Genomic DNA, 26,719 nt, shown 5'->3' on the forward strand with positions numbered 1-26,719 from the left:
GCAAAATGGTGGGAAAAGTACTATGGAATAACTAGGTATGTTGTAATAGTGACTGGGGGTTGTATTATGAAGGTATGGGGAGGTTGCTTGTGTCCTTGTCCAAAGGATAAGTCAACACTCCACCTAAATATCTCACCAAATAGATTTTATTCTTAGGCAATGATTTTCCCCAAACTATAGTTAAAATATGAATATTTAGGGTTTATTATGTTAAAACATGAGTTTGGGTGAAATTCCCACGTTAAAATCTCAAAAAACGGGCTTAAGACGAAGTTTGGGTCAAAAACCGGCAATTTAGACCGAACCTGCGAGGTTCGGCTCTAAGGGAGTGAGAACGGAGAATGGAGAAGGAAGGAACCGAGAGTATAAGGGAGGACCGAAGGTGCGAGGGTTCGGTCGTGGCTTGCATCTCGGAACCGAAGGTCAAGTCCTCGGACCGAAGGTCAGGTCCTCAGACCGAAGGTGTAGTCCTCTCGGACCGAAAGTGAGAAGAGAAGAGCCAAAGGTTAGGCTCGGTTCGGAATGATCAGGGGACTGAAATAGACAAAGTGCTCGGTCCATTTCGGTTGAGAGGGTTTCGGTTCTCAAGAGGTTCGGTTCCTAAGAGGAGTTTCGGCTCCTAAGAGGGGTTTCTGCTCCTTAAGGCTGTTTTTCGTGTAGACTTCCATTTTCGAGCGGTTTTTGACTAAATTAAGGGTCGGGATGACCAGAGTGATTATAAGGGGTGGAGAGAGATTTTGAGAGAGATTTGGGAGAGATTTGACATACAGAGAGAGATTTCACATATTTGGAGAGATTTGACATTTAGAGAGAGATTAGGGAGAGATTTCACATACTTGGAGAGATTTGACATACAAAGAGAGATTTGGGAGAGATTTCACATACTTGGAGAGATTTGGGAGAGATTTCACATACTTGGAGAGATTTGACATACAAAGGGAGATTTGGGAGAGATTTCACATACTTGGAGAGATTTGACATACATAGAGAGATTTGGGACAGATTTCACATACTTGGAGAGATTTAGGAGAGATTTCACACACTTGGAGCGATTTCTCCTACTTAGAGAGTTTTGGAAGAGTTAGAGTGAAAGAGATTGCGAGAGACTTCTTTTGTGACCTTTTTGAGTGTTTGGCTTCGCAACGCAAGGTTCTTACACTCTGTTAAGCCTTGTTATGCGTGTTATATGCTCTTGAGGGGTATGGAATAATGTCCTATTGAGTAGATTCATTACTTACCCTGATTAGGGTTTAGAATTTCCGAACACGTGAAAACTCTAGGTGATACTTTATATTAAGATTGCGAGTAGGTACAATAAGAGTCACGATGGAAACCCTAATATACAAGGGTTAGATGAGTTGACTGGTTTGACTTGTTGACTTTAGTTGACTTTGACTTGCCCAATATTTGACGGTTGTCACAGCTGCGGTATTCTTCAATTCAAAGACCAAAGGATCTGATTCCAAGCACAAGAGAGGTGCCTAAATCAGATGTTAAGGAAGTTGTTTCAATTCCTGAAACACAACAACTTCATAAAAGTAAACGAGGTCAAGTCGCGAAAAATTTTGGCGATGACTTTCAACTTTTTTTAGTTGAAGGTTCGAGGGATAAAGTGGAGAAACAATACTCATATTCCTCTCATCTTGAGACTGATCCAAAGACTTTTAAGGAAGCTATGGAGTCTCGAGATGTTGCGTTTTGGAAAGAAGCGGTTGATGAAGAGATGTCATCCATTATGGAGAATAATGTTTGGGTGTTATCTGATTTACCTCCTGGTTCTAAGCCTTTGGGATGTAAATGGATTTTCAAAAAGAAAATGAAGGTAGATGGAACCATTGATAAATTCAAGGCTCGTCTGGTCATACAAGGTTTTAGACAAAAAGTCGGTATCGATTATTTTGATACGTATGCACCGGTAGCACGGATTTCTACCATTAGATTGTTGCTTGCTTTGGAAGCTATTCACAATCTAGTTATTCATCAAATGGATGTAAAAACAGCTTTTTTGAATGGTGATCTTGACGAGGAAGTTTATATGAAACAACCAGAAGGTTTTGTTCTGCCTGGAAATGAGCAAAAAGTTTGTAGACTTGTGAAATCATTATATGGACTTAAACAAGCTCTAAAATAATGGCATTTGAAGTTTGACGAAATTATTTTGTCTAATGGTTTTTCTTTAAACCAATCTGACAAATGTGTGTACAACCGTTTTGATTCATCTGGATCTGGTGTGATCATTTGCTTGTATGTAGATGATATGTTGATTTTTGGCACTGATCAAAATCAAATTAATGTAACAAAGAATTTATTGTCTTCAAAATTTTCCATGAAGGATATGGGGGAGGCGGATGTAATCCTTGGAATAAGGATTAAACGAGTGAACAAGGGACTTGCTATTACACAGTCACATTACATTGAGAAAATTCTCAAACGGTTCAATTATAGTGATTGTACACCCGTTAGCACCCCTATGGATTCAAGCATGAAGTTGATGCCTAATAGAGGCAGATCAGTTTCTCAACTTGAGTACTCGCAAGCTATTGGCTCTTTGATGTATCCTATGACAAGCACTCATCCAGATATAGCTTTCACAGTGGGAAGATTGAGTAGATTTACTCATAATCCTAGTACTCAACATTGGCAAGCGGTTCATCGTGTTTTCAAGTATTTGAAAGGAACCAAGGATTATTGTTTGTGTTATTCAGGATTTCCTTCGGTCTTGGAAGGATATTCTGATGCAAGTTGGATATGATGGGTTTTGAGCATTCTAACACTTCCTAAGTGTACATGCAACCCTAATAACCTTGGATCTATGTTTGTCTAATTATCATGCAAAGTTGATTTCCAAGGCTATGATCCTATCTAGCATACATGGGGAACAATTTTAACTTAAATAATAGATAGAACTACATACGTTGTTGTTGTAAATGTTCCTTGAAACCTTGTGAGCCTAGCACCCCAAGTGTGATGCCTCAAATGCTTCACACAACACCAAATCATATGGAGTAAACTTGGAGAGAAAGTATGACACACTAAAATCGGCCAAGCCCTCTTGTTTTCACTAGTAGTCCGATTTTGGGAGAACACATGAGCTTTATATAGTGTTGACACATCTAGGGTTACACCATGTAAACCCTAATGTGTCATGACTCTTCATTTCCATGACCCATGGGTTTGTAACTCCTATGGAGCCTCCATGGAGCATCCAATGGGTTTAACCCAACTTGATTATCCATGGAGCCTCTTAGCCCACTATATAAGTTATGGATGATTTACATAATCAACCCACATATATTTAATTAGTTATCTTTTGATCACTTAATTAATTCTAAAATTAATTCTTGATCAAACTAATTAAATAATATTATTAATATATTATAACTTATAATATATTAATAACCACAAGCGTTATTTCTCTCATTTGGTCTATCTAATTGCATGGTGCCATGCAACCCAAATGGACCATGTCGGATCGGGTCAAGTACATACCAGAAATAGTTATGGACTTAGACACCTTATCCAATAGTCTCCCACTTGGATAAGTCTAATAACTATAACTGCAACTATGACTTCAGGAACCGATCAGCAATCGTAGCTCTTTTCAAGGTTTCTCGAAACTGAGAAGATGATGGTACACCATTTCAGATAAGGGATCATATAATTCTCTATTCTAGATATTAGCCGAACAAACACATGGAACATAGTCTTGCTTATTCCCCAACAGTTTGTTTCCCGATTTCTGATTTGTTTGACAAAGAACTTAATTGAACACATCAACTTAGTTCTGACCGGGCCCGGTACATAGGTCAAAACAAAATCATCGAGGGGCCCAGATATCAGCTTCTAATCCAAGAAGGAACAAATAAACTTCGACTCATATGCTTGTTCTACTAGTTGTTAAATTACACACAAACGCACATTTTATAACATCGAGTTACCAATGCGGTTTCGTACGTTCAATGCATAACTAACTCATATTTAACAAGTCATATCTCTACGTTTGAAGACTTATATGATATTACCGTCTCGCGTTCACTCGAGATAAATTACATGAAGTGATACCAGTGAGCGTGGGTTGGATCCAATACTCAGAACTTATGAGCACTCATGAGTGTTGAGGCCATGTCCAACATCTTAGACCTCTACAACCAACTCATGACAGTCTTACTTCATATCTACTTCCAACATATGACTGACTGTGGATAATTTTGAATAATATGTAAAACAACATAAATATTCTGGAAGTCAAAACATGCAAAAGAAATATAGTAAATGATTGACAAAAGATAGTAACACTTTACTCATAAATAAACACAACTTTTATTCATCATCAAATGTCAATTACATTTTACAAATTTCAAAATTATCTAACTACTAAAACTAATATCCTCCTTCAGCCCTATGCTCCTAGCATGCTGGAGATGCTTAACCCTACCCAGTCCCTTCGTGAGGGGATCTGCTGGGTTCTCATCCGATGATACCCTCTTTGCCATGAGGAGTCCTTCTTCAATACGATGTCTGATGAAATGATATTTTCTGTCAATGTGTCTGGATCTCCCATGATCCCTTGGTTCCTTTGCTAAGGCAACTGCACTTTCACTATCACAGAAAATCTCTATAGGCTTTGATATAGCTGGTACAACTCCAAGGTCTCCAATGAAGTTCTTTAGCCACATAGCCTCTTTTTCCGCTTCGCTTGCCGCTATATACTGTGATTCACAAGTTGAATCAGCCACTGTCTCCTGCTTGGAACTCTTCCAAGAGATTGCTCCTCCGTTTAAGGTAAAGACCCAGCCCGACTGAGAGTAGAAATTATCCCTATCAGTCTGGAAGCTAGCATCACTATACCCTACAACTCTCAAGTCATCACTCCCACCGAGGGTAAGGACCCATTCCTTAGTCCTCCGTAGGTACTTGAGAATGTTCTTTACCGTTGTCTAGTGAGCCTTACCAGGATTCCCCTGATACCTGCTAACCATGCTTAAAGCAAAGGCTACATCAGGACGAGTACAGGTCATAGCATACATGATCGAGCCTACTGTCGAAGCATAAGGTATCCGACTCATTTATGCTATCTCAACCTCAGTACTCGGGCTCTGAGTCTTACTTAGTCTAGTGTTACTCTGGATGAGTAACTCTCCTTTCTTGGAATCTTGCATGCTGAATCTCTTTAACACCTTGTCCAAGTATGTACTCTGACTAAGTCCAATTAGTCTTTTACTCTGGTTTCTCAAAATCCTTATCCCTAGAATATAGGCAGCTTCTCCTAGGTCCTTCATAGAGAAACACTTCCCAAGCCAGGTTTTAACTTCCTGCAGAGTTGGGATGTCATTTCCTATGAGTAGTATGTCATCCACATACAGTACCAAAAAGCTAACTATACTCCCACTAGCTTTAACATATACACAAGATTCATCTTCACTCCTAGAAAAGCCAAATTCCTTGACTTTCTCATCAAAGCAAATATTCCATCTGCGAGGCGCTTGCTTTAATCCATAGATGGATTTCTCAAGCTTACACACTCTATTAGGGTACTCAGTGCTGACAAAACCCTCTGGCTGATTCATGTAAACATCCTCGGCCAACTTTCCATTAAGGAAAGCAGTTTTGACATCCATTTGCCATATTTCATAGTCATGAAATGCAGCTATGGCTAGCAATACCCTAATAGACTTAATCTTGGCTACTAGAGAAAAGGTCTCGTCATAATCCACTCCAGGAGTTTGAGAGAAGCCCTTTGCCACCAGTCGAGCCTTATAAGTGTGCACATTACCATCCATGTCGGTCTTCTTCTTGAAGATCCATTTGCACCCTACAGTCTTACGACCTGGTACATTCTCAACCAAGTCCCATACCTGATTGTCATACATGGATTGTATCTCGCTATCCATTGCCTCTTTCCATTTAGCAGACTCAGGGCCTGCCATGGCTTCCACATAGGTGTTAGGTTCATGCAGACCTACTAGTGTCTCATCACTAATAAGTGTCTCACCTTCCACAGTAATATGGAAACCATAGTAATGCTCAGGTACATTCCTAACCCTTGTGGAACGCCTCAGAGGTACAACTGGAGGTATAATTGGATCAATAGGAGGTTCCTCCTCAAGTTGACTGCTAGGGTTTAAGGTTCCTTCATCAATTGACTCTTGAAGTTCTTCAAGGTCAATTAGCCTCCCACTGTCTCCTTGGCTTATGACCTCTCTCTCTCTCTCTCTCTCTCTCTCTCTCTCTCTCTCGAAAGATAGCCCTCCTTGCTACAAAAACCACATTCTCACTAGGTCTGTAGAAGAGGTAACTAAAGGATTTTTGTGGGTATCCAATGAAAATACACTTCTCACTTCGAGGTTCGAGCTTTTCATGAGTCTCGCGTCTCACGAAAGCCTCGCAACCCCAAACCTTGATGTGGGCTAGACTAGGAACTTTTCCAGTCCACATCTCGTGAGGTGTTTTGGCAACCTTCTTTGTAGGGACCAGATTAAGGATATGGGTGGCAGTCTCTAAGGCATACCCCCCAAAATGAGATTGGTAGCGTAGCTCGACTCATCATGGAACGAACCATGTCCAACAAGGTTCGATTACGCCTCTCAGCTACACCATTCAACTGTGGTGTCCTGGGAGGTGTCAATTGTGAGACAATCCCACATTCCCTTAGATAATCGAGGAACTCAGTACTAAGATACTCACCACCTCAATCGGATCGGTGCATCTTAATGTTTCTACCCAATTGATTCTCGACTTCCTGTTTAAATTCCTTAAATTTTTCGAAAGTCTCTGACTTATGCTTGATTAAGTAGACATATCCATATCTACTATAATCATCCGTAAAAGTCACGTAATAACGATTAGCATCCCTTGTGGCATGTTTGAAGGGTCCACACACATCCGTGTGTACAAGATCCAACAAACCTTCACCCCTCTCACACGAACTAGTGAAGGGTGACTTTGTCATTTTTCCAAGCAAGCATGATTCGCAACTATCATCTGACTTTAGGTCAAATGACTCCAAGACTCCATCCTTTTGGAGATGGCATATGCGTTTCTTGCTTATATGCCCAAGACGATAATTCCATAATGATGCTTTATCCAAGTTATTGGAAGAATCAATACACATTACATTATTTCCGAAGTTATCTACAACAGACACAGCTTCATACACACCATCACAAGGTAATGCTTTAAAATAAAACACATTATTAAAGAAAGCATTTATTCCACCAGTTTCATTATCAAAAGAGAAGGTAAAACCTTGTTTATACAAAGCATGGAAGGAAATAACATTTCTTTCCATTTCTGGCAAATAACAACATTTATTCAAATCTAAAGTAAATCCACTACTAAGAAACAAAGTATAAACTCCAATCTTGGTGACAGGTGAAACTTTCCTAATCGCCATGATCAAGTTTATCTTTCCATGCTCCACATTCTCACTTCTTCTTAGTTCCTGTATTTCAGAACAAATATGAATACCGCAACCGGTATCAAGGACCCAAGAGTTAGAATATAGTGAATTATTAGATGAGATAGTGTAAATACCTGCATGGTTGGGTTTAACTTTCCCATCCTTCAAATCTTGCTGGTACTTTGGACAGTTACGCTTCCAGTGCGCTTTTTCGTGGCAGTAGAAGCATTCAGCCTCTTTGGGATCAGAAGAAGGTGTAACGAAACCTTTCTTGGTTATGCTAGAAGAGGAGCCATCAAGAGTCTTACCCTTGGTACCCTTCGAAGGGTTCTTTCTCTTCTTCCCTCTACCTTTCCTGATTTCCAGGACAGGTGCTGAGTTTGGAGTAGTAGCAGGAGTGGTCACAACCGACTTACCTTTAAGACCTGATTTTGCGGTCTTTAGGAGTCCCTGAAGTTTGCTCGGTGTAACTTCCTCCTTATTCATGTGGTATTTCATGCGGAATTGATCATAACACGAAGGTAAGGAGTGCAAAATAATATCTATTGCTAACTCCTCAGGGAAGTTCACATTCAACTTCATCAAACGATCCACATACCTTTGCATTTTCTGCATGTGGTTTGTGATGGGTTCACCATCTTTCATTCGGGTTGTGATCATAGAGGAGATGATTTCATATCGCTCTTGACGAGCACTCTAATGGTAGCGGTCCATCAAATCCTGGTGCATCTCAAAAGGATAGTAGTCCTCATAGGACTTTTGGAGCTCGACTGTCATGGTGGCCATCATGATGCATGCCACTTTGGTAGCATCTCTTTCATGAACCTCATATTCAGCAAGCTCCTCAGGAGTAGCAGTTGGCTCTGGAACCCTGAGCTCCTTGTCAAGAACATATTCCTTGTTCTTGTAACGAGTGACCATCCTGATGTTTCTGATCCAATCAGTAAAGTTGGATCCATCAAAGATGACTCTCCCACAAAGATTCATGAGAGAGAAGGAGCCAGTAGGGTTTGAGCCAGGAGTAGAATTATTGGAAGACATATGAAGAGAAGAAAAATAAGTTTAGTTTAGATATAGAGATAGTCCTTAATAAAACACCCAAATGTAATATTAAGGCTAGGATCCAATCACAATATATTATAACCTAGAAGAGGGATGCCGTAATCCAAGTTATAACATATTTAAAAGGTAGGTGAATGACGATTCATCAATTTCCACCATGAAAACGAAATATAAATTATTAGGTTTTATTTGGATTTTAGAAATTCCTAGATTCTTTGAGATTTATTGAACTTTTCAATGGCATGTTTCAATCTCGAGTGTGCCCTTCATGTTTTGTGACTGGGATACCGAGGATCACAAAACAAGGTGTGAAGTAACCATGCAAATTACTTGGTACCCTTAATGTTTTTCACTTAATCGTAGTGCCGGTAAACCACACGCGCTCCTTCCGACCTCATGAAAAACCTTAAGTCACCCTTTGCCTTCCTTGTTAAGTCCAAGTTAGTGTGCCGGTAAACCACACACACTCCACCAACGACTTAAACAAGGTGCAAAGTGTAATTTCATGGATTAGCACCTTATTCATATTTTCCTAAAGTAACTAAGATTGGGAATTTATAAAACATTTAGTTACTTTATAATAATCATTAGACTTTTAATGAGAAATTTATAAGTCCTTGTCTTACCCGTTCGGCTAATGACCCTCCACCGGTCAAGCAAGCGGTGGGTGAGAGTAGACAGCCATTAAGTTGCCATTTTATAGGCAACAACCTTATACCCACCTTATAGACCGGCTTCGTGAATGAGGCGTACTAGCGGTAAGATGACTTTGATCTTATACATATATATATATATATATATATATATATATATATATATATATATATATATATATTAATAACTTTATAATATTATAAGTATAAGGGTAGAATTTTAACTTTTAAAAATCTAAGGGTTAGAACTAAAGTTTTAATCAAGGCTTTACTTGTTCCAAAACTTGAGGGCAAGTTTTGTAAACTTTCAAAACTTTTCATTTCTTGTAACTTATGAGTTAAATAGAGTAATAAAAATGAAGACTCTTCATTTTTCTAACTCTTGTGTTCTTTTAATGGTTTTAATTCAAGTGTGACTCTTGGTTTTCCATAACTTGAGGACAAGGTATGGACTCCATTAAAACACATTATGATCAAGAATTAAACTACCAAGTAGGTTACAAGTAATTCCTATGATCATCTAAATTCATAAGATCAAGAACATGAATATTCATATCAAAGTTTCAAGACCATATGAACACATATAATCATGAAAAATTGATATTTGCCATTGTAAATGGATTAGAACAAACATTACACCATCTAAAATAAGTTTAATAACACCAAAACAGTTTAGGGTAATGTTTCTAGTCCATTTTCAGCAGCAATGGTCGAAAATCTACACTCTGTCGCTCCTACTCGCGAGTGCATGAATCTACTCGGCGAGTAGGTTGAAGATACGCATGAACTCGGCGAGTCCCCCCATGGACTCGGCGAGTTCATCAGGCAGACAACAAGTTTTTTTGACTTTTTTCAACTTTTTAGCACAAATAACAAACAAACAAGCCTAGGCTCTGATACCACTGATGGGTTTTGAGCATTCTAACACTTCCTAAGTGTACATGCAACCCTAATAACCTTGGATCTATCTTTGTCTAATTATCATGCAAAGTTGATTTCTAAGGCTATGATCCTATCTAGCATACATGGGGAACAATTTTAACTTAAATAATAGATAGAACTACATACCTTGTTGTTGTAAATGTTCCTTGAAACCTTGTGAGCCTAGTACCCCAAGTGTGATGCCTCAAATGCTTCACACAACACCAAATGCTATGGAGTAAACTTGGAGAGAAAGTATAACACACTAAAATCGGCCAAGCCCTCTTGTTTTCACTAGTAGTCCGATTTTGGGAGAACACATGAGCTTTATATAGTGTTGACACATCTAGGGTTACACCATGTAAACCCTAATGTGTCATGACTCTTCATTTCCATGACCCATGGGTTTGTAACTCTCATGGAGCCTCCATGGAGCATCCAATGGGTTTAACCCAACTTGATTATCCATGGAGCCTCTTAGCCCACTATATAAGTTATGGATGATTTACATAATCAACCCATATATATTTAATTGGTTATCTTTTAATCACTTAATTAATTCTAAAATTAATTCTTGATCAAACTAATTAAATAATATTATTAATATATTAGAACTTATAATATATTAATAACCACAAGTGTTATTTCTCTCATTTAGTCTATCCAATTGCATGGTGTCATGCAACCCAAATGGACCATGCCGGGTGGGGTCAAGTACATAACAGAAATAGTTATGGACTTAGACACCTTATCCAACAGGATATCCAATAGAGAAGATCACTCTTCTACAACTGGTTGGGTATTCTTTCTTGGTGGAGGTGCTATATCATGGGCATCTAAAAAGCAATCTTGTATAACAAGTCCAACAATGGAATATGAGTTTATTGCATTGGTTGCTGCAAGCAAGGAAGTAGAATGGTTAAAGAATTTGATTTATGAGATTCCATTGTAGAGGAAACCGATTTTGCCATTATCTATCCGATGTGATAGTGTTTCTACTTTGAGTAAAGCTTATAGTCAAGTTTATAATGGTAAATCGAGACACATTGATTTTAGACATGGGATGATTAGAAATCTAATCATGGATGGTGTGATTTCGATTGAGTTTGTAAAATCACAACAAAATTTGGTGGACCATCTCACTAAGAGTTTGGCGCGAGACTTAGTGCACAAGTCTGTTATAGGGATGGGCTTAAAGTCTTTATAAATTCTTATGAATGAGACACTCAATTCCCCTATAATACAATGTTAGAGGCTGAACTCAATGAGGAAAGCTTGTTTATATGAATTGAAACACACATTAAAACATCCCAAGGTACGTGTGTTTGAACCTGTAGAGAACAATTTGATTTCTTAATGGTTCTTTTGATACAATGTATACAGATATATGAATAAAAGAATCACCTATATGATTGTGAAGTATAGCCGTACTTCAAAGAGCTTGGGACTTGGCTTTTATACGATCAAGAATGGATAGGGACACACGACTTTATAATTAGTGTCAAGTTATTTTGGTTTAGATGATTGTAAAACTAATGTGTATACTATCTTCAGATATTCAAACGAGTTGATGGGTTCAATATTTAAGATACCTTGATTTCTCGAATGTTTGAAATGTGTAATATACTAACATGAAAATTCAATCGTATCGATATTTTCATTTAAGCTTTAGTTTCGTTTCTTTTGTTTTTAAGTTTGTTAGCGGCGCAGCTTGTTGCCCGTTTGCCATCTCACTTGTTGTACGATAATAATTAAATTTATTTAATGTTTTTACTAAAATAGGGGAGGGTTGTTGGTGATTTTATCACCAAATATAGTTTAGTGTAATGGACTTAACAAGTGTTTCAAGAATAATATTTTAGTTATAATAAAAGTTAGGAGGTGTGGGAGTGCACACTTGTATTTACTAAATCATTGTTAGTACCGAACACTAATCTACTGTGTCAAGTCGGGGGTCCAAATTGTGTGGGAGTGCACACTATTATGTCATTCTTGAAAGATGTAAATTTAAGGACTAATCTGTCTTTTTTGAAAGATACAAATTGTTTTCAGTTATCTGTTGACTGGATAAATCAAAGAAAACGGCGCCAATTGAAACACAGAAAACCGGGAAACGCTTCCTTCTTCATCTTCTTCTAAAATTGATTCTGATTTTGTGCCTAAAATCAGAATTGTTGCATCAGGAATTATCCTAAGTTTGGATTTCGTGATACCCAAGACATATAGGGTCGAAATATCAAAAAAGAAAAGTGATTACATGATTCCTATTTTATTATCCAGATTTCCATAACCCTATTTCGATTTTTCCAACACTTTATTCCATTCTTATGTCCAATAAAAAAATTCCCTTCCATCTCTATGATCCATTCCATTTCACTATTTTTTTTTTTTTTTTCTATTATCGTATACCAAACACTAACAACTAACTTCATTCATATGAGTTGCATGCCATAGGAATGGAGAAATTCGAATAGATTTGAGTTGATTTGTGTTTTTATCCGTTTAAGCATAGAATACGTAATAGTTACAGTTAAATGCGTTTAGCATTTGAGGAAATAGGGGAAAAAATACAACAAAAAAAAATGATTGTGATTCACACATGCTTACTCACTAGTTTAAATTAATAAATTAAATATAAAAACATTACCCCTTGAGTATTGGGTGTGGGTCTTTGGCGAAAACGAAATAGCATAAATCTTGCTCCATCTCCAAAAAAAAAAAAAAAAAAAAAAAAAAAAAAAAAAAAAAAAAACATATTTTCCATTCCACTTTGAATATCACTTCATATATAAACGCTTTCCTGAGCATTCACGCAGGACGAACTGCTGCTGATCTTCATCACCTCGTAAGTATATCAGAACGTTTGTTCTTCCTAATTGTTATTGATTCGACAATAATTAAATGGATATAGATACTTTTCTTATCGACCCTAGATGTGAACCACATGGGTGTTGTATTTATAAATTTTGAGTTATCTGACAATTTTCGTCACTAATCTTCTCCTTTTAATTCCCCAATTTCCTGTTAAAACCTTCGATTTGAAACGTTTCTCACACATCAATAACGATTCTGCCTTTTATTCAATCTCAAATCTCGATGCCTCGTTTTAGCCCTAATTTTTCTCATTTTTGGTTTTTCTTTCGTGTGTATAGTTTCTTGTGGCAATAGCGATTGAATCTATTTCAAGGATTATCAAGAGCTCACGTATCCAAACAATTGTTTAGTTTTGGAAACACCCAGTCTGAATTCTCTGATTAAATCGGTAGAAAGCTTGAAGGAGATTACTCATTTTTGGTGTATGCAATGGATCAATTTGATAACCTCTACAAGGAGCGCATTTCTGCACTTCTTAGAGTAATGTATGCCACTAAGTATGTTAAAGATGATAATGTTCCAGCTCTTATTGAAGAGGTAAATAATGTGCTTCTTTTTCTCCATTAAGTGCTATAACATAACATTTAGTGATTTAGACACTCAAGTAAATAGAAAGAAAAAAAAATTGGGGATAATGTATAAAATGCCTAATTTCCCGGACTTTTTTTTTTGCTTTTAAATTTTAGGGTCTCTATTTGGGTTCTATTGGAGCTGCTAATAACAAGAGCCTTTTGAAAAGCTCGAATGTTACACACATTTTAACTGTTGCCAATTCACTACCTCCTACATTCCCTAATGATTTCACCTACAAAATTGTTGATGGTATGATAGGAACTCACTCTCAATCTCTTGTGCAAAAGACGTAAATACCCTTCTCATTTTCATCATAAAAATAGCTCTAGAAAGTTTGTCCAGTCCTGTCCTACTCTTTATTCATCCAGTGCGCCAAACTACTTTTTAGGACTATTATTTTTAATGATGTTTATGAGAAGGGTATTTACGTCTTTTTTCTCAAGGCCTATTAAAAGTAAAATTTGGTTTAGTCTTTTGGTATATGTAGTAATGGTGTAAATATTTATGTTCTTGATTTAGTTCCAGATAAAGAACATGTAAATATTGCACAATTCTTCGATGAGTGTTTTAGTTTCATTGAAGAAGCTAAAAGAACAGGTGGTGTATTAGTCCATTGCTTTGTGGGGAGATCCAGAAGGTGATTTTTAACATTCTAATTTTTTTTTTAATTTTTTTTTTTTAATTATTCATTTGCCAATATATGTGATAAAGATTCAATATGGTAGAATTAATTTATTTATAAAAATGTGATTGCTCATTAGTGTAATTACCATTGCAAGGCAAATATTTTTTTTTTGTCAAAGTTACATAAATGGTCCCTGTGCTTTATATATAAAATGACTGTTATACCCTTTATTTATTTTATCTTTTATTTTGTTAATTACAATTTATAATAATATTATATTACAAAGGACCTCACCACACCCACCCGTTTCTCTCCATCACCCACAACACTTACGTATGTTTCATACTTTGGGTACAAGATTTTCATATATTGACAGATTTGGTCCCTAGACTTTTGGGTTTTAGAATTTGGCCACAAAGACTTTGTATATTGATAGGTTTGGTCCCTAGACATTAATATATTGGCAAGTTTGGCTACTAGACTTTTTGGGTTTCAAACATTGGCCACAAGACTTTTGTATATTGGCAGGTTTGGTCCATAAACATTCACATGTTGGCAGGTTTTGTCCCCCGCAAAACAGAGTTAATATTTAATCTTACTATAAATTGTATTTAAACAAAAAAAATGATAAAATAAAATAAAAAGTGATAATAATTTAATGACTGATATATTTTTTTTTGAACTAGTGTTACTATTGTTGTGGCATATCTGATGAAAAAACATGGCATGAGTGTATCCGAAGCTTTACAACTTGTGAAAAGTAAACGAAGTGTGGCTTCTCCAAACTCTGGATTTATGTCACAGTTGCACAACTATGAGAAATCTCTTCGAGGTAAATGTTAATTTTGTAAATATGTAGAAAACACAAGATCCTTTTGGTCATTTTAGCTACGACTTTCTAGTTTCTACTAACTCAACTAATGGTGGTTTGTAATGTACAGGAGTTTAAGTGTTTTGGTGAAAATGTGATACGCAAGTTCGTACTTGTATTTCCATAGTGGAGAAAATATTTACAAATTTGATCTTTATTTCTATTAATATTTTCAAATGAAGATTAATGTACATATTTTACATTGATAATACTATAAGGGGCCAAAGTGAACATTCTGTATTATTCATTGGTTTGAAAATTGAAACAATATTAACCCTTGAAAAAAGCAAAATTTGTAATTCACTTTTGTGTAATGTGTAATTTGCAAACTGGTTGAAGTAATTTGTCATGATTTAATCGAAATTGTAAATGTTGTGTGGATGTATATGTATGAGTCATTTTGTTTAGAAAAAATTATCTGAACTTCTTTTATTGGAATTAAAATGCACAGTATACAATTAATAATACGAAATATACATGTCTAAAGGTATTATAGTAAATTATTATATTTACAACGTTCTAATGCATTTGTACAAGTATTTTAATGTTCACAAAAGATGAAACCTATATTAGTATACGAGATATTCACCAAAATGATCACTTTTGGTTGATACGTATTACAAGACAACTATAAAATGATCACTTTTAGTTGATACGTATTTAAAGACAACTATAATTTTGAGGAAAAACCAAAATTACCCTGTAGTTCTATATATATAAGAAAATTGTTTCCCCATAGCCAACTTTTACTCTAGCTTAGCGCACTTGTATAGTCTAAGTGTACACCACCCATATATATATATATATATATATATATATATATATATATATATATATATATATATATATATAAATAAATTGTTACCCCATAGCCAACTTTTACTCTAGCTTAGCGCACTTGTATAGTCTAAGTGTACACCACCCATATATATATATATATATATATATATATATATATATATATATATATATATATATATATATATACACACACACGGTCGGATGGTGGTCCGATGGTAGGTGGCAAGTAGTTTGTAAATTACAGAATGGAAATTTGGCTAAATACAATATAATTGTTGGATTTGCCCTAAATGCTTTTAATGAAAAATTAAAAAAAAAAAATAGTTCTTAGGGTTCTTAACCTTTTTTTGTTCTCATTTGAACCACTCCATATTATATATATATATATATATATATATATATATATATATATATATATATATATATATATATATATATATATATATATATATTATCTTATAAAAGAAATCTAACTATTTCTAAAAATCGATTGATTATAATAATAATATTTTTTTAAGACGTCCAAATGATGAAACTGATAGTACAAGTAACCATTAATAAAATAATATTAAATTTTAACCACGTTTTGAATTCAAATATTTCTCATCAAATCTCCTTATATTTCTCAGCAATTTGATATGGTTCCCTCAAATCCCGGATTCATTCAAATTTTGAACCCTTTTAGATATCCTTAAATTTAGCATGTTGATTCAAATATCTCTCACATCGCATATACCTCTTTGTTCCCTCCCCTGCTATAAAGCCCACCGTCTAGGAACAGAAAATGACTTCATCTCCTGTCTTCCACTATCCTCAACCATCGGTTCTATGACACCGCTTTCTGACGTCTTTCCTTCCACCGCGGCCATGACATTTTTTGATCGTTTTTACACCGTTGCTTTCAATCAAACCCAACCATTCCCAAACGTCAGCCTGATCGATACACACTTTTGTCGTTTTCATGGTTATGCCTTTAACCACCCAGCACCATGGTTTCCAACATATTCAGGTATATTCTAGACTATACATTTATGTACAATCTTTATTGCAATTTTGAAATATTTTAAATAGATACTTAGTTTTTGACCGACTTCGATTTTCTAAACATCGAGGTTCAATTTTGTGGAAAGATCTATGTTTGATCTTTTTCATTTTCATGTTTATTGTATCATTTTCCGAATTGAGGATGTTATTACGAAGCTCAAAATCTAGAAGAAAAAATGAGCAATGGGTGACATTCATATTAAAAATAAGGGAGATAATCATTGCCAAAAGAAAAGTGTTCACTAAAATAAATATATTTGACGTCTGCGGAAAGAAAGCTAATCATCTATTGAAACTAATCGACGATAGTGAAAAAAAACTAGCCGTAATATCCAAATTTATAGCATAAAAGTCCAAAGTTAGTAATAAAATCATAAAGAAGACAAACTTTAAGTTTTTTTTACATAATATTATTTCTGCTAGGGACACAAAAGTATTAGTGAAGACTAACGAAAATTTAAAATGTGATGAAGTTTATACATCAAATGTGGTGTATAAAAAGTGTTGCACGATTAATAATATATAATTAGCCATGTGTTATTACAAATTTTCATATTTTGTGTATTCTTATAAGTCTTTATTTTTGTTTGAATGACTTAAACATTTCATATTTTATGTCGTCTTGACTAGTTTGTTTTTATCGGTTATTTGATGTATCATGTAACAAATAACAACATAATTTAATTATTTTGTCTTCGACATGTACTTTCTTTTGTAACATAACATTTTTATAGAGGAAACATATCACCAAAAGAATTTACACGCCCCGCCGCTTTGCGCGGGTACACTGTTAGTGTGTATATATATATATATATATATATATATATATATATATATATATATATATATATTATAAAAGAAATCTTACTATTTCTAAAAATAGATTGAATATAATAATATTATTTTTTTAAAACGTCCAAACCATTAAGCTATAAATACAAGTAATCAATAATAAAATAATATTAAATTTTAAAATTTAAACTTAACCTTATTTAAATTAAATTGTACAAAAACAAATGCCATATTTATAAGTATGCAATGCAATCTTACAAGATTTTATATGATTTTGACTGGGTTTATCTTTCCATCTTATCTTTTGTTACCTGGTCCTCCGCCTTAATTCACGAAATAAACCAAAATTTGATCTGATTCTCCCACATCCCTTCCGTCTTCATAACTGATAAATTCAAGCTATACGTTTTCTTCACCATCTTCATTATTCATAGGCTTTCTTGATGTAAGGTTTCTACGAGGTAAAAAAACCATCAATACCACCACTCATTGTCACACGTAATCCTACGTGTGTCACAATCATCTCTCCCTTTCTTTCATATGAGACCCTTCATGCTAACTGATACTTGATTATCTCTCACTCTCTGATGCTTATTAAGATCTGATCGATTAGAAGACCAATTTTAATCCAATTCCCCGACTTTAATTTTAGCTAAAATCACTATTTTTTTTCAGAGCTTCTCCTTTTGTCGATCGGTTTCTCTTCAGTCGTCAGGTAATTAATATTTATCTTAGTATTGTTCAAATTTCAAACCTAAAATTTCTCATATCCTCTTTTTCATTCAATCGCTGATGATTTTTTGTTTGACTTGCCTCTTGGTTATTTCATTACGTAGATCCGTTCGACATTTTCTAGATATAAATCACTTTAAGAACGATGAAGTTTTGGGGATGTGTGTGAAATTTCGAATAAAAACTCGATTATGAAGTTCATTGTAGTGGATCTCACATTTTGATATGATATTGGTTATTTTCAGGTATTGATTCTTCCCCAACACGAAAAATCCTTAGAAAAAGAGATGAAGTTTCCATAAAGAGCTTCAGGTGTATACTCTTATCTTCCCTTATTTTTCATAATTTCCCTAACATTAAGATGTTGTTTTGTTTCTACTGTAGTTGTACCTTAGGTCAGTGGTTTTATAGATGCTTCTTAGGTATTGATTCACTTTTATTTATATCATATTTGTATATTAAGTAATTTGTTCATCTCTTCCAGATTCTTAATGTTAGTTTTAGTGTACTTAAGTTATGTAGGTTTGACTGACCATTTTCTAAATATTACAGAACTAGAAAATGTAGTTTAAATATTTCATGAAAGAATCAAAACCATCAGTAAAAAGTGTGAGTGGTTGTTAATTTTGAATACCATCAAAACATAAATAATCCTATATTCCAAGAAACGGCCACCTTGTGAATTCTTGGTTTACGATCTCATATGCAAAAGATTAAAAGGGAATTTCTTTATGTTTGGAGAAAAAATGGTACAAATCTTTACATGGAATGCTCTTTTACATGAATGATGGTAGTAGGCTTGTGTATGTGGATAGATCGATAACCATAAAAGACATCATAAGATTGTCATTTTCAAGAATGGTTGCGTTTTCTGTTTTTTATCTGAATAATCTAAAGAATTATTTGAATTCAGGTAGCTTTTGTGATACTAAGCAATGCCACCAAGGAAGTATTGAAGAGGAGGAACTTCATCATAGATGATGACTATGGAGTTGTTTAATAATGGTGAGTTTTCATTACATCTGGTCTTTTACTATATTCATTTATTGGTGCCAATTTATATGGTGTATCGATGAAATGAAGATGTAATCGTGTATTTATCTTAAACAAACCCCAATCATATGTTGGTTTTAATGGTGGTTATTTTTTTGCACATTTTAGAGGGAGAAAAGTCAAAGAACTGATGAGATATTTAATTGAATATGAGACAAATGGTGGTTACTCTTGAACAAATGGTAAGAACTAAGAAACATCAACTTAATCCTATTATAATGTTGTCTGCTGTTATGCCCGTCTATCAGCAGTTTATGTGTTTCAAAACCAAAAACAGTGTTTCCAAATGCATGATGTTTTCATTTGTTTGCTTAAAAATTGATATGTAATTGTTTTTTTTCTCACCATCTTCACCACACTCTTCCCATGTTTCTTTCTCACCATCGTGTTGGTATGTAATTGTTTGTCTATAGCACAAACTCCAACCAAGGTTGGTTTGGTTTAGTTTCTACCTGTTCTATTAGGTTCAGATATCTATTCAATTTTAGCTTCTTATTTTTGTTACTCATTTGTATTCCAAAAGGTATGATTCCTCAGAGATTTTTTTAAGTTCTAGTTCGTTTTTTTCTCATTTGTGTTCTCACATGATTGATTTTTCTTGGGTTTTCTCACAATTTCTTTATCTGTTTTGTTTTTTAGGCATTAATATTGACAATGGCTTATGAAAGAATGACACTTGTTTAGAGTTTTGGCAATCTAACCAAGTGGCTTTTAGCTTAGGTTTGTGGGGCGCATCCTGATCAGTAGTTGTGTAGTTGTTCCCTGGAAATTTCATGAAGCTGTAAAAAGACGTGTATACCCTTAAAGTTTTGGTCGCTGAAGATTTTTTTGTTATCTACCTTTTGTATTCTATTTGTAACAACCATACACAAAATGAAAGAGATTTGAACTGGTAAATTATAATTTCTTATATATAACAATAGAAAACGAATTGTTTGTTGATTTTTGTCGCAATGATTTAAAATATGGGAAAATATGATAGGCGAAAAGACAAGAGCGACGCCAAATTGTGAGTTGGTTTACTAATCGTTTTTTCTTATTTGGTAATTAGGTCATTTATGCACTGTGTCCTTTAAATGATTTTACCTAATATTATATAATTTGTACTGATCAAATATAGCATCCGACATTCATTTTCTGTTTTGTTAAATATAGAAAAATGAAAAGTTTTGTTAAATATAGAAAAATGAAAAGTAGAGTGCTATAAGTTGGTATATATATTACAAAGTTCATTGTTATTTTCTTTATGTTTTATTATGTATGAATATATCAATTTTGTATATGTCTAATGTATGTGTCTGTTATCCGTCCATGGAAAAGAGAAGTTTAATGGAAATGTGTATGGTTGTTTGTAAGTTAATTCAGTATTGGAAATGTGTGGTTGTTTGTTGCAAATGGTTTTACAGGATTTTGGATGTATATTGCTCTTTCTGCTTCTTGTATATTTTTCTGGTTTGTAACCCTTCCATCCTCATATTCCTTTTGTTAGTGTATTTTTTATTTGAATATTATTTAAATTATGTCTTGCAAAATTTTAAGCAATGTGTTGTAATATCTTGCTTTATGCAATGATCAACTTATTTATCGCAATCTCTCTTCATTTTGGATTATTATTTATTTATTTATTATATTAATCAAGTTTGTTAAAAAGTTTATAACAAAACATGATTTCTAAGATATTAAAATATCTTTTAATATTTTAAAATTTTTTATTAAGTGAATTTGTAGCTAGCATTAAATACCAAACCTTTATCAGACGATGGATTTTTATCAACTATGATTAAAATACTAAAAGTTTTTTTTATGTACATGTTAAATTTAACTTTATCACAAAAACTAAAAGCAAAACATTATTTTATGGTTTTTGTTTTAATTTTCAAAAAAAAATATATATATAAATAATGTTTAATCTTTATATATTTTATATGTAGTGATAAGATCTTTTATAAAATATACTAAGTTAGAAAACTTAACAGTTTGATAATAACGTACAACTTTTATGTTAAAAAAATTCTTAACCAAATAATATAATAATAAAATCAAATTTAAGATATAGTTTCATCTACACCCTAAACGTTGAAATATACACCGTAAATCCCATAACTACTTCTGATGTTATTTGCTGAAATATATGTTGCCATAAGATCTTTTATAAAATATACTAGGCTAAAAAACTTAACAGTTTGATAATAGTTTCATATACACCCTAGGCTCAAAAATTCTTAACCAAATAATATATAATAAAATAAAATTTAAGATATAGTTTCATATACATCCTAAACATTGAAATATAAATTGTAAACCCCATAACCATTTATAATGTTATTTGTTAACAATATAAGTTGTAAGCCCCTTACCATCTTCTAATGTTATTTGTTAATGCATAGCATGTTTTATTTAATATGATGTATTTTTGATAAGATAATATACTACGTAAAGAAACAAACCACTAAAAGATAACTATTCGTAATGTGTTCAAAGAAATTAATTTATCGTTATCCCAAAAAAAAATATAAAATTTGTTGTAAAGAAACAAATTACAACAAGGTTAGTGTTTTAATGTACCTCTCAATTAGTCGCCGATTCGTTTTAAATTTAGTCATAATGTAATAGTGAAATTGATTTACGAATTACTGTCGTCGTCAGCCGTAATGCGTGGATACCCGAAATGAAAATACACTACTTTCCAAAAAACCACAACCTACTTATATATAACATTTAACATTAATATTTTTTTCTTAAAATAATAATAATAAAAAATTACTGAACAAATTACATAAGCGACTAAGAGTTTAATATGATGTTTTTCATATGTGACTTTCATATTAAAAGTAAGGAGAAAAGATCATGGTTAAAAAAAAATATTCATCGGAATTAAAATATTTGAAGTAAGGAGAGAAGATCATGATTAAAATGAAAGTATTCATCGAAATTAAAATATTTGAGGCATATAGAAAGAAAAAGTAATTGTGTCCTGAAAACTAACCAATGAAAACATATATTCCAACATATTACATTCCTCAAAGAGTAACAAATCGCCACTCTCAACAATTCTTAGAAAAGGATTATTCGTACTGCCGCATCGCGCGGGTACACTACTAGTATATATATATATATATATATATATATATATATATATATATATATATATATATATATATATATATATATATATTGGTTCAAATGAGAACCCAAAAAGGTTAAGAACCCTAAGAACTATTTTTTTTTTTTTTTTAATTTCTCATTAAAAGCATTTAGGGCAAATCCAACAATTATATTGTATTTAGCCAAATTTCCATTCCGTAATTTACAAACTACTTGCCACCTACCATCGGACCACCATCCGACCGTTGCTGGACTGTTATCGGACTGTTGTCGAACTGATATTAAATTCATTGGTATTTTTTGGCCATATTCACAGGTTAATAGAACAAACATTGTAGCTCCAATTTTATTAAAAAAATAGAATTATCTCTAGAAAAAATCAATTTTATATATATATATATATATATATATATATATATATATATATATATATGGAGTGGTTCAAATGAGAACCCAAAAAAGTTAAGAACCCTAAGAACTATTTTTATTTATTTATTTATTTTTTTAATTTTTCATTAAAAGCATTTAGGGCAAATCCAACAATTATATTGTATTTAGCCAAATTTCCATTCCGTAATTTACAAACTACTTGCCACCTACCATCGGACCACCATCCGACCGTTGTCGGACCGTTGATCGACTGTTGTTGAACTGATATTAAATTCATTGGTATTTTTTGGCCATATTTACAGGTTAATAGAACAAACATTGTAGCTCCAATTTTATTAAAAAAAATAGAATTATCTCTAGAAAAAAATCAATTTTTTTTTTTAAATTGTAGATTTCTTAAAAAAGATATCATGTATAATAAATATTCACATTTTAAAATACAATATTCACAGTTTAATAAACATAATAATTCACTAGTACACGTATTAATATTTTCATGCATACATTCATTCATATTTTAACGCAAAATTTATATAAAATATACAATTTAATACAGTCCATTTTTAGTTTAATACATAAAATTCACAACATAACATAATACAATTTTTTATACATTAATAACATATTTAAAGAAGTTCAACTCAAACTCTCCGTGTAACAGCCCGGATTTCCAGGTATCTTTATTGTTTTTGATTTTGGTGTTTTGAGAGGGGACTCGGCGAGTTGGAGCTCAGACTCGCCGAGTAGGGTCGCGATTCTGGACGCGGGATTCGCCTGGACTCGGCGAGTCCAGGATATGGACTCGGCGAGTCCGCGCTGTTTAATGAAACCCTAATTTCTCGGGTTTGGGACCTATTTAAAGGGCCTTATGGCCGTCATTTGTGCTCACCAATCCCTTGAGTGAAACCCTAATCGAGTGTGAGCGTTTGGAGCAAAGTAGGAGGCCATTATTGATCTTGGAGGTGTCATCTTGCAAGGAAAGGGAAAATCAGCTAAGGCGAAAGCAAGAGGAGCCATCTTCTGAGGGTTTGGAGTCCAGAGCATCACTATTGTGGTAATACCTTCGAGCTATCCTCTTCTATGTTGATGTTTACATTGATTTAGGGTTTATTGAACCCTTTTGTGGCTAGATCTTGTGCTCCCTTGGTCCCTTAAGCGATTTAGACCATAGATCTGGACCCTTGGAGGTCCAGAGTGTCCCTTTGCCCAAGCTTTTTGGGAATCAATGGAGGTTTTGGATTGGAATCCTTATGCCTTAGGTCAAAATGCTACTTATGAGCCATGGAGTGTGTTATGGACACCAAGTTAGGGGCTTTACGTGATGAATTAGTCTAGGAAGGCCAGATCTATGAATTGTTGGAACAAATCTGACCTTAGAAGCGAGTTTGAGTGATTTGCATGGTATGGACTCGCCGAGTCCGATGAGCAGACTCGGCGAGTAGCTTGAAGATTGCCTTTAGTTCGCTCAGTGAGTGGTCTAGTCGAGTCATAGGTTGACTCAGTGAGTCAGGGTGAGTTAGAGAGGGTTGACAGGAGGACTGAGTCGAGCTGGGACTCATCGAGTCGTTCTTGAGACTCGGCGAGTTGAGTCGGGGTGGCCCCGCGATTCTTCCAGGTGGAACTCGTCGAGTCAGGGGGAGTACTCGACGTGTAAGAAGGGAATCCTAGAGAGTTGGCGAAAACGTCTAGACTCACCGAGTTGCCCTTGTGCACTCGCCGAGTCCGGTCAAAGTTGACCGTTGACCAGAGTTGACCTGTGTTGACTTCTTAGGGATAGTCAACCTTAGAGATAAAAAGTGTTAATAAAAGATGTATGATGTTATAGGGAGATTGTAGCTCGGAGGATCGAGCACAAGTGATTTCGGGATTTGCTAGCTATCGATATTCACGAGGTGAGTCTTCTCACTATACTGTACCCGGAAGGGTTTGATTGTGTAACCGGAAGGTCGGATATGATATGAGACATATGTGTTATATGTGATAAGTTAATTGTTATATGTGCTATGTATGATATGTTTAATGTGGGCCGGAAGGCGTTATGTTATGGGCCGGAAGGCGAATATGTTATGGGCTGGAAGGCGTTGTAATGTGGACCGAAGGGTTGGCGTGGGTAGGACCGGAAGGTTTACCCAGCAGGGACGGAAGTCCCCTGAGACACATGGACCGGAAGGTCAGGGCCTGGAAAGGCGTATGTGCGTAAGTTGTATTTTGGGGAACTCAGTAAGCGATTATGCTTACAGTTGTTGTGTATGTGCTTCAGGTACTAGCGAGGACCGTGGGAAGGCGCCGGCGTGATCTGTACATACTGATAGATTATTTATGATCTTGGGATTCATATGATTTGTATTATGATATGACACATTGAATGTTTATGCCTTGTTTTGGATGAAAATACTTCCTTTTGAAATGAAAAAAAAATTTGTTTAAAAATTTCTGTTGTTACACTCCGACCACCACCACGAACATCTACACACGTCACCACCAACCACATGTGCTACCGTCACATTTATCATTCCTTCCAAGTAAAATTTGTATATAAAATCATTGACTGACAACTTAAATATTATATTCACAATTTAATAAACCAATTAATTAATTTATTCATTGTTTAATGCAAAATAATTATAAAAACTAATGCATTTTTACATATTTATTCAACAAAAAAATAAGCATTTTCACAAGAAATTAATACAAACATTCATATATAAATCATTCGTAATTTAACACAAAGTTCATTAAAACAACAGTTTAACATAGTCAATTCACAGTTTAACCAGACAATTTGTAGCTTAATGCAGTCAATTTACAGTTTATAACAAAAAAATCACAATTTAATACACAAGATGCACAATTTAATATAGTCAATTCACATTTTAAACAAAAAAATTCACAATTTAATACAATTAATTAAAAGTGTACCTCTTAGTATAGTAAATTCACAATTTAATACACAAAATCGCAACTTAATATAGTTAGGTCACAATTTAAATAGAAAAATCATAGCTTAAACTTTCTATACTTTTTATTCAAAATTATAGAAAATCGTATTGCACATAATGCTTGTTTCAACTTATATTTCAGAAGAAAACATAAAATTCATAAAAAAAATGCATAACTTAATACAGTAAATTTATATTTTAATATAGCCAATTCACAGTTTAATATACAAAATTCACAACTTAATACAATACATTTATAATTTAATATACATAAATTATGCATTCATAATCATATTCTTAACTTATAACTTATATTTTAAGACTTTAATTCATAGTTTAATAAAATAGTTTATGAATCCTATTTAAATAATTCACAATACCACTTTAAGACTATCATTCACAGTTTAATAGAGCTTAATAACTTATAAAATCGTAAAGACATTTAATCAAATATTGTGTACCAAATTTTAAGTCTATATAATTCATCTTTGAATTCCACATAGTAAATCTTACATTAAAAATCCATTTATTGTATATTTATATACTTATGGGACTTTTCGTATGATTAAAAGACTAGAATATTTAATTCATTTAGCATGATTAAAAGACTAGAATATTTAATTCATTTATCATATACGATTCATATATTTGTGAAACTTTAAAGGGCTAGGTTAATTGTTTATTTTTATTACCAACTATCCATATTTACTTAAATATGTCATGCTATTTAAAAGTAAACAATAAAAAAGAGTATACCTTTATTATCTTCTCTGTGTCAGCTTTGTGGCAGTAATTAGTGTGAACTGTGGAGAATTCAATAACTCCGACTTCTCACATCTTGCAAATATCACATTTTGTTTTTAATGGCAATACTTGAAAACTACA

General features: G+C 33.8%; 1 protein-coding gene and 1 long non-coding RNA gene across 3 annotated transcripts; both read left to right on the forward strand.

Annotated features, from left to right (window-relative positions):
* The first annotated feature begins 12,757 nt into the window (after positions 1-12,757).
* Positions 12,758-15,281, forward strand: LOC145053375 (dual specificity protein phosphatase 1-like). Its single transcript, XM_079001416.1, has 6 exons — positions 12,758-12,880; positions 13,188-13,446; positions 13,596-13,731; positions 14,002-14,119; positions 14,794-14,939; positions 15,049-15,281. Exons 2-6 carry the CDS (start codon positions 13,339-13,341, stop codon positions 15,054-15,056), a joined length of 516 nt encoding a protein of 171 aa, XP_078857542.1. The 5' UTR covers positions 12,758-12,880; positions 13,188-13,338; the 3' UTR covers positions 15,057-15,281.
* Positions 15,282-18,212: 2,931 nt separating this feature from the next.
* On the forward strand, positions 18,213-20,395 carry LOC145051379 (uncharacterized). Of its 2 annotated transcripts, none has more exons than XR_013683581.1 (5): positions 18,213-18,330; positions 18,593-18,659; positions 19,261-19,352; positions 19,509-19,582; positions 20,040-20,395. It is a non-coding gene; the product is annotated as an uncharacterized LOC145051379 (long non-coding RNA). The 2 variants fall into 2 exon arrangements; XR_013683582.1 differs by having other exon boundaries at positions 20,116-20,395.
* The last annotated feature ends 6,324 nt before the right edge of the window (positions 20,396-26,719 follow it).

Source organism: Lactuca serriola, chromosome 5, assembly GCF_051521515.1.
Source record: "Lactuca serriola cultivar US96UC23 chromosome 5, Lser_US96UC23_V15, whole genome shotgun sequence".
Taxonomy (NCBI): Eukaryota; Viridiplantae; Streptophyta; class Magnoliopsida; order Asterales; family Asteraceae; genus Lactuca; species Lactuca serriola.